This window comes from Ochlerotatus camptorhynchus, unplaced genomic scaffold, assembly GCF_037179485.1.
Source record: "Ochlerotatus camptorhynchus isolate MF236.1 unplaced genomic scaffold, CSIRO-AGI_Acam_v1.1 ptg000054l, whole genome shotgun sequence".
Taxonomy (NCBI): domain Eukaryota; kingdom Metazoa; phylum Arthropoda; class Insecta; order Diptera; family Culicidae; genus Ochlerotatus; species Ochlerotatus camptorhynchus.
In genome coordinates, this window is record NW_027040544.1 from 312,075 (window position 1) to 320,632 (window position 8,558).

The following is an 8,558-nucleotide window of genomic DNA, read 5'->3' on the forward strand; positions in this document are numbered from 1 at the left end:
ATAACGTTAATATACAATATAAGGAATAGTCACATAAGATGCAATATTCCTCTTATACAGGAACAGAGTATAAACCCTTTTGTTATAAAACTGGAGAAAATTGAATGGTAGAATAAGCTAGAACTGTACTTGCAGATAGAACTGTATTTTTTTATTGAAATTGTGTAACCGACTGTAACAAATTGTTGGCATTTTTTTAGTTCGTGCTTTTATTTTGTGTACAGTCACGTCTCTAGAGCTAAGTGGTGTTGCAAAATTAGGGTTGTACCTATTGTCTACTAAAAAAATGTTGTAGGTTAGTAGAATTTGAAATTTGTACAAAATAAGTGGGGTGAATCGCCTGCAAGTCAGTGGATACAACAACTAAATGATAGAGAAGAACAGCAGGCGATGTGGGCCAAAATCTACAAAGGTGGTGACAACAACCCCCCGCAGGCAGCAACAAAAAAGTTTCAATGGGGTTGAAGAGAATAAGGAGGAGCGTCATTGCTCATAAAGTTACAGGCGTTCGTGTGCACAAGAGCCTGTGTCGTCCACAATTTTAAGTGACTGGTATCCAGCTAAAAAGGGAAAGGGCGGCGGATTCGTCAGATACGCTAATAACCTATCCTTCGCTTAAAATCTAACTAAATCTAGCTCACTACTAATGACTAGAAGATTAGTACGGCTTCTCTAATACCTCCCATTACCCTCACAGAGTTTTTGTATAATACTGTTAATTCAGCTGATAGTCGCCATTTTGTCAGGTCAGAAGCTCGATCAGGTGCACACGATCCGGCGAAGTAGACCTCGATTTGCTACGTCTAACCGCAAAGGACCATTTCCAACCTCTGGGCCAGCCGCTCGTTAAGGAGGTTTTAAAGCTCGGGGTTGAAACCCCCAACCGTTTAGGAGCATTCCCTCTTGACACGGTCACTCCGGTATCGTCCTGGGCCGTGCCAATCCCCGTCAACGAGGGAGGACGCCTGAAAGGCTAACATAGCCATACACGATCGACAAACCCCTCCAAACCATCGTGCGATTAAATGACCATTCATTATCGTTTCGGGAACCATCAGCCACTATTCGTCACCAGCAGCGAGCGCTCGCAGATCGTCGGCGAGGTGTCGCCAGATCGTCGGCATAAGAACAAGGAGCAGTGTTACGTACCGAAGAAAAAAAGTTAATTTTACCCACACCCACAAACACAAACAATAAAAACCCTTGCTTATCAAAGTAATTCTTTCAATTCACACTACACAGTATCTCTAGTCAGGTGACCGTATGCTGCACATCTTGTCCGCGAAGCTCCTCGTGATTACCAGGTAGTAAGCCGATTCTGTAACCTAGCTCGAAGGGTCTCTTGTTACTGAACTTTTTTTTTTTTTTCCTTTGGTTTGTTTTTTCCGTCGATCTTGTTTTCCGTGCTGAGCACCAATGGAAGGCAGCTCCCACACCTGGACCCTACTTATCGACCCATCAACTCATGAACCGGGGACCAACGGCTTTACTTCCCATCCGAAGGAAGGCGTGATCAGAGATGTTATGCCTCAGAATATCCCGGCGGCGCCGACTGGGATTGAACCCAGGCCTTCTGGGGTGAGAGGTAATCACGCTTACCACTACACCACCGGCACCGTTGTTGTTACTGAACTTGCCGGGAAATCAAATGTTAAATAAAAAATGTTATTAATGTTAAATGTTATGTCAAATCTGAAAGACATCATTTGAATTTTTTAACAGTTGCAGATCTTCAGAACATTACTTGATCAACTTGAAACGTCTTGAATAATATGCAGAGAACTTTATTGATATCTCACCGAAAATCTGTGAAAACCAACAAAGTCATCTAACATTCTACGACGCTTCCTGAACTTCTAAAAAGATTCCTGTACTTCCAAGAAGTTTCTTGAACTTAATCTTAGTTCCATGAACTCAAAGCCTCTATGAAGTACCTTGAATATTTTTTTCATAGCGTGCAACTTTTATTTTTTCGATAGCTACAACTGAATTTCTGCCAAACTTGCTAAACTTGTACGAATTTCCTATAATTCATGCAATGTTCTGTGATCATCTACAAAGTTCCCTTAACTTCTAAAAAAAATTGTCTTAACTTTTTAAGATTCATAATTTTTGATTCGGTCTCATAACATCCATCAACTTCTTCAAACTTCCGGAAATAACCTAGGGATTTTCCTGACGAAACGATGCTCCCAAAGTTTCACAGTTCCCTAAACTGATACGAAGATCCTTAAAGTTCTAAGAAGTTTGATGAATTTATACGTTATTTCCTGAGCATCTAAGCAATATCCTGAGCTTCTAGGAAATTTCCTGAACTTCTACAAAGTTTGCCGAACTTCTACAAAGTTTGCCGACATTTTTCAAAGTTCCTTGATCTTTAACAAAAATTCCCTTCTACATATAGTTCCCTTCACTTTTAGGAATTTCGATGATTTTCTGCGAAGTTTCTAAACTTCTACGGAATTCCTTAAACTTACAAAATTCATTAGTAAAGTACCCTGTAATTAAAAGCAGGTCCTGGAACACTTTCTGACATGTAACAAGATTCTCTAAACTAAAACAGAGCATCCCACTTCTATAGAGTTTTCCCGAATTTTAACAAAGCTGTCTGAGTGTCTACGACATTCTAAGAAGCTCTATTAAGTTCTTCGAATTTCTCCTAAATTTCCTGAATGACTGCGCTGTCTTTTGAACATCGATAAAGTTGCTAAAATTTTACGAAGTTCGATGGAATTAAAGAAAAATTCTTAAACTTCAATGATGTTCCACGAGTTTCTACAAGATTTTCGAAATTTCTTTGAAGTTCGCTAAATTTCTATAAAATTTTGCTGAAGTTCAACACCGACGCTACCGACGCCAGGGAGCCAGCTCTCACACCTGGACCCTACTGGTCGACCCATCAACGCATGAACCGGGGACCAACGCCTTTACTAAGCGTGATCAGAAATTTTATGCCTCAGAAAATCCTGACGGCGCCTTTGGGGTGAGAGGCAGTCACGCTCTCCTTCAACAAACTTCTCTGCACTTTCTCAAAGTTAACTGAACTCCTATTTGTAGCACTTCTAAAAGATTACCATGATCCTTAACCTTCACGAAGTTGTCTAATGTTCTACGAAGTATCATGAAGATCTATGAAGTTCCTTGAAGTTCTATAACCTGAACTTTAACGAAGCTCCCCGAAATACTATGAAGTTCTCTGAAATGAGATGAATGGCTCTTGACTTAAAACATCATAGTTCCATGACGTGATGTTATGTTTGACAGCCAAGTTTCACAATAGTCTATGAAGATCATGATGATTATGGTGGATGATTTCTCTCATGAATGTAATTGTAAAAACTATTTTGCCGTGCTCTAGGCGGTTTTGGTACAAAAACAACGTTATTGTCTCTGTACCAATCCAACGTCGATCGCGCGTAATGGCATGATGCCAGGTCCGGCCATAATAATGTCTCGCCTCCGTGGGACCGCAGGAAGGACAACAGACGCTGCTGCAGGCACTCGGTGCGGTAAATTTCGTTGTTGATGGTTCCCATTCTGATGTACGGTTTACTCAGTTTACCGCATTGGCATATGGCCTGCCAGAGCGAAGTATTTTTTGGCGAATTTGTCCACTTTCTTCTTCTTTATGTCTTCCGGAACATCAAACTGTGATTTGGCAACGTAAAACTCCAGCCCCGGTATCTGCTTTGCGTCTGCCTTGATGTAGGTTTCGTCATCCATAACCACACACATCGGTTTCGTTAACCACTCTCGATACAGCTTCCTTGCGCGGGATTTGGCCACCGTGTTTTGTTGATCGCGCCGGTTCGGTGCCTTCCGGACCTTGAATACACGAAGCCCAGCTCGTTTCATGGTTTGCTGAACGAACCAGGCGGAACACTTTACCTTTAGAGCTGCGTCGCGAATCGGAAGGTTCGGATTAAGCTTGAAATAATCCAACACCTTCCGGGCCGTCACAGGGTCAGCTGTTTTCGATTTTCTTCCACTTCCAGCCCGCCGCTCAGTCGTCTGGGACTCCTTAACCGATTTTACCACCCGAGACACAGTTGTATGGGTGATTCCCAGTTGTCTTCTGATCCATCTCATCGTCGCAGTCGGATTTTCCATGACGGCGCACAAAATTCTCCGGCGATTTTCTTCTTGTTTCGATGGCATCTCAATAACCACTGAACCGATTGTTATGAAATTTTGCACATGTTAACAATTCACTCCAAACTAGTTATACCCAGATTTTCATCAATTTTTACCCACGGATAAAAAAGTTACACACGGATAAAAATGGTGCATTTTTTTCGAGTATGTCTCAAATTAAGAATCCCGGGATGTACGAGATCCCGGGATTTATAAATTGATATGCAGGGAATCCACGGGAATCCCGGGAAATGTCAAAATCCCGGAATTTTTCATCCCGGGATGAAAGCTCTATTTCTACAGCTAGTGTTCATCATTTATGATCGTGTTAAACATTTATTATTTTTTAATAAATAAGAGCTGTTTGAAGAATTGAACCCGGTCTTTCTTTGTGAGAGCCTCAGCATGAACCACTACACCATCTGAAATATATTAATGTGACTTATTGTCTCGACTACTGATGGAGTTTTCGGTACCGGCTGACTGATTTGAACACGAAACGCGAAATCTACTTTATGGCGAAATACTATGGAAAATTTTTGAATTCCACTTCTATCACTCTATCTTTGGTTCTAGTTGTTCTTTGGTTGTAGCTGTAAAAAAATATTATGTAGTTCCTATGACAACGATAGACATGTAAACGGCGCCGGTGGTGTAGTGGTAAGCGTGATTACCTTTCACCCCAGCAGGCCTGGGTTCAATCCCAGTCGGCGCCGCCGGGATGTTCTGAGGCATAACATCTCTGATCACGCCTTCCTTCGGATGGGAAGTAAAGCCGTTGGTCCCCTGTTCATGAGTTGATGGGTCAATAGGTAGGGTCCAGGTGTAGGAGCTGCCTTATTTGGCACGTCGGTAGCATTGGTGCTCAGCACGGAAAACAAGATCGACGGAAAAAACAAATCAAAGGAAAAAAAAAAAACGATAGACATGCATGTTGTCGTAGTGATGAACTTTTTTTTTATCACTCTTGAATTGTTCAACAACTGTTACCAAACTGAGGCTTGTTGGTCGATGTCACATATTATTTTTTTGTGTTTGATAAATTTAAACTTCTTCCATAGTAATCCCCATAGAAACTTCAAACCATTTGCGCGACCTATGAACCTTCATCGATCTTTACCATTTTTTGCACAGGCTCATATTTTGGGGGCATAACCTGGCCTATAAGATTGCAAATACTTTTGTTTTTAAATCAAGCACCCTAGCCTACACTGTCCTATGCAGCATAGTTGTCTCATTCGTTAAAATAGCAAGCTAAGAAAAACATTGTTGAAACATAATTTCTCAATGGACTCTTTAGGATGGGACAACATAGTAGTTTTGGTATTTTTCGCGGCATTTTCTGAACAAAGTAGGAAATTCGTCGTATACACTGTAAAATGATGCTACTTGTCAATCGGTTCCAATGGATAACTCATTTTCGACAAAAATAATAATAGGAATGTTATACCGCACAAAAATTTCATCCTTTTCCGTCCAGTTTGCTCTTCGGCTGAACATCGATCCAATCATTTTGATCATCTCACCATAGATCATGCAGTAATTTGCATCCAGAGCAATAAATCTTGCAATGGAAATTATCAGCCAATTCCAACCGCCCATTATCAACGCTTGTCAGCAGCACCAAAAGGGATGAAGTCGCATGCGCACCATGCTGGTGATGGATGAGTAATCCCACGACGCTGAAATAAATCAGACCGGAGAGTTGCGCTGCGTACCATCGGTCGGCATCGCGCCGTATAAAACGTTCATTTCACCCATATCGTATGTTCAGTTTAACCGTGAAATTTGCCAGTGCCAGACGCTTGTCGTGTAGGATTCTACGCGAAATATTAATATTCAAAAAATCTTAATCACTCGGTCGCTGTTAAACGCGTTGTTGTGTGTTGTTTAATATGGAAGGTGCTGGTTTATCACCGTGGATGATGTGGCCGCAAGCAAACAGTGAGTGTCATTAAGTGGCTTGTTATAATATTGGAATTCTGAGCGGTGTTTGCTTTATTATTTAACTTCTAGCGACCGATAGCGAGGACGTGCCATTAGGGATAAATGGTGTCAATCCGTGCCTGGACGAAAATGGGGAGGCTCACCGGACGAGTCGGTTTGAATTGATGAATAGACACAAGATGGATACCGGAAATCCTGTGTTGGTGGTGAGGCGAGGTCAACCATTTCAGCTGAAGATGTACTGCGATAGACCTTTCGATGAGGATCGGGATGTGATTTCGTTCATGTTAGCAGTGGAACCGATGAATGAAGAAAGGGTGAGCCATGGTCATGGTACCGTAGTGCATTTACCTTTGGATAAGGGTGATGGTGTGGACGAAGACGAATCAGATTGGAAGGCCGTTCTGGAATCGGTTGAGGATAATGCACTCACGATAAACATCAGGGCATCGGCAAAGGCTTCGGTGTCCAAATGGAGCATGTCAATCGATACCAAATTGATTGGATCGGATCAAGTAATCAACGCGAACGTCTCAGTTGCATTTTATTTGCTGTTCAATCCTTGGTGCGAAAATGATTGCGTATATCTGGAAGGTTTGTAGAAAGGGTACACTTTGATTCTTTGAAAATAACTTGAATGCTTTTCTAGACGAAAAACTCCGTGAGGAGTACGTTCTTAGCGATACGACAATGATTTGGCGTGGTTGCAATCGTAGTTTCCATCCAACCATCTGGAAGTTGGGACAATTCGAGCAAGATATTCTGGACTGTAGTTTTCTGCTGTTGTCCAAAGTTGGACGTGTTAGTGCAACATACCGTGGTAATCCGATTCGTGTGGCGCGTGCTCTCTCGGCAGCTGTGAATAGTAACGACGACAATGGAGCGTTGTTGGGACGATGGGGTAAGGAGTTTCCGAATGGTACACCACCTACCTCATGGGTTGGATCGGTTGATATCCTACAACAGTACTTCAAATCGGAAACATCCGTGAGATACGGACAGTGTTGGGTGTTTGCGGGGGTTCTAACTACAAGTAAGTTAATGCTTCATTATAATTATTATTTTCCTACGTACTAATTAGTCTTTTATTGCAGTCTCGCGAGCTCTCGGCATTCCTTGCCGCGTAGTGTCCAATTTCAATTCTGCCCACGATTCCGAGGCATCGTTAACGATTGACTACTACCTTGGCGAGACCAATAATCACCTAAGCGAATTTAGTTCGGACTCTACGTGGAATTTCCACGTATGGAACGAAATGTGGATGCAAAGACCAGACCTTGGGGAGAGATCCGACGAGCTGTACGATGGATGGCAGGCGGTTGACGCGACTCCACAGGAGCTGTCTGATGGAATGTTCAAGCTGGGACCGGCACCGGTAAAGGCAGTTAAACGTGGAGATGTCAACGTGCATTACGATTGTGATTTTGTGTTCGCTGAGGTTAATGCCGATGAGATTTTCTGGAGATATAGAGGTCCAGGTCAACCGCTGAAGTTAGTGAAGAAAGATCCTACGAAAATTGGACAATTCATCAGCACCAAAGCTGTGGGAGCCTTTGAGCGTGAAGACATCACTGAATCGTACAAATTCGAGGAAAGATCTTGTGACGAGAGAATTACAATGATGAAAGCACTGAAGCAAGCCACCAGTCCTTTGGCGAGAATTTACACGAACGAAGAATTTCATGACATTGATTTCGATGTGGAAATCCGAAATGACGTAAAAATCGGAGAACCCTTCACAATCATCCTGAACATAAAGAATAATTCTGACAGTGAAACTTACCCAATCGACGGAATGGTACACGTGGATACCGTTCTCTATACGGGAAAGATGAGGACACCTTTGAAAGCGATTCCATTCGAGGTGGAAATGGAACCAAATTCAACCAGTTCGGTAGAATTACATGTTGAGTTTGAAGAATACTACAGCAACGTTATGGATCAGGACTACTTCAAGATTATGTGCTCAGCCAGTGTCCGTGGAACTAACTACGAATATTTTGCCCAAGAAGACTATCGAGTGCGTAAGCCGGACATTAAAATCAATCTGGACAACGAACCTACCATGGGAGCTCCTCTTTACATTACGGCTACACTGGAGAACCCTATGCCCATTCCACTATCAAGCGGGGTATTCAGATTTGAATGTTCTGGTGTGTGGCAGCCGGTTGAAATCCCTTACGACTACATCGATGTCGAGCAGACGGCAATCGTTAAATTTCGTATGACGCCTCATTTGTCTGGAAGTGCACAGATCGCGGCCAAATTCAACGCCACCGAGCTGAACGACGTGGACGGTTTCATTTCATTCGAAGTTAGTGACAACGTTGAAGACAACGCCGGTCGCTCACTGAAAAATACTCTTGTTTTCGCTTAGATCTAACTACATGTATTATTTAACCATTCGTTTCGGTTTTTCCCCCAGTTGTGCGAATGTATACCTCAATAAAGCAAAAATCGATGACATCATTTCTATT

At 42.4% G+C, this 8,558-nt stretch overlaps 2 protein-coding genes across 3 annotated transcripts in view; one reads left to right on the top strand and one right to left on the bottom strand.

Annotated features, from left to right (window-relative positions):
- LOC135717269 (lipase member H-like) overlaps positions 1-8,558 on the bottom strand; it is a 60,647-nt gene that overhangs the window by 18,428 nt on the left and 33,661 nt on the right. The gene's annotated exons all lie outside the window — the stretch shown is intronic.
- LOC135717248 (annulin-like) lies at positions 5,885-8,556 on the top strand. Its single transcript, XM_065239241.1, has 4 exons — positions 5,885-6,078; positions 6,151-6,675; positions 6,731-7,114; positions 7,176-8,556. The coding sequence occupies exons 1-4, from the start codon at positions 6,030-6,032 to the stop codon at positions 8,456-8,458; spliced, it is 2,241 nt and encodes a 746-aa protein (XP_065095313.1). The 5' UTR covers positions 5,885-6,029; the 3' UTR covers positions 8,459-8,556.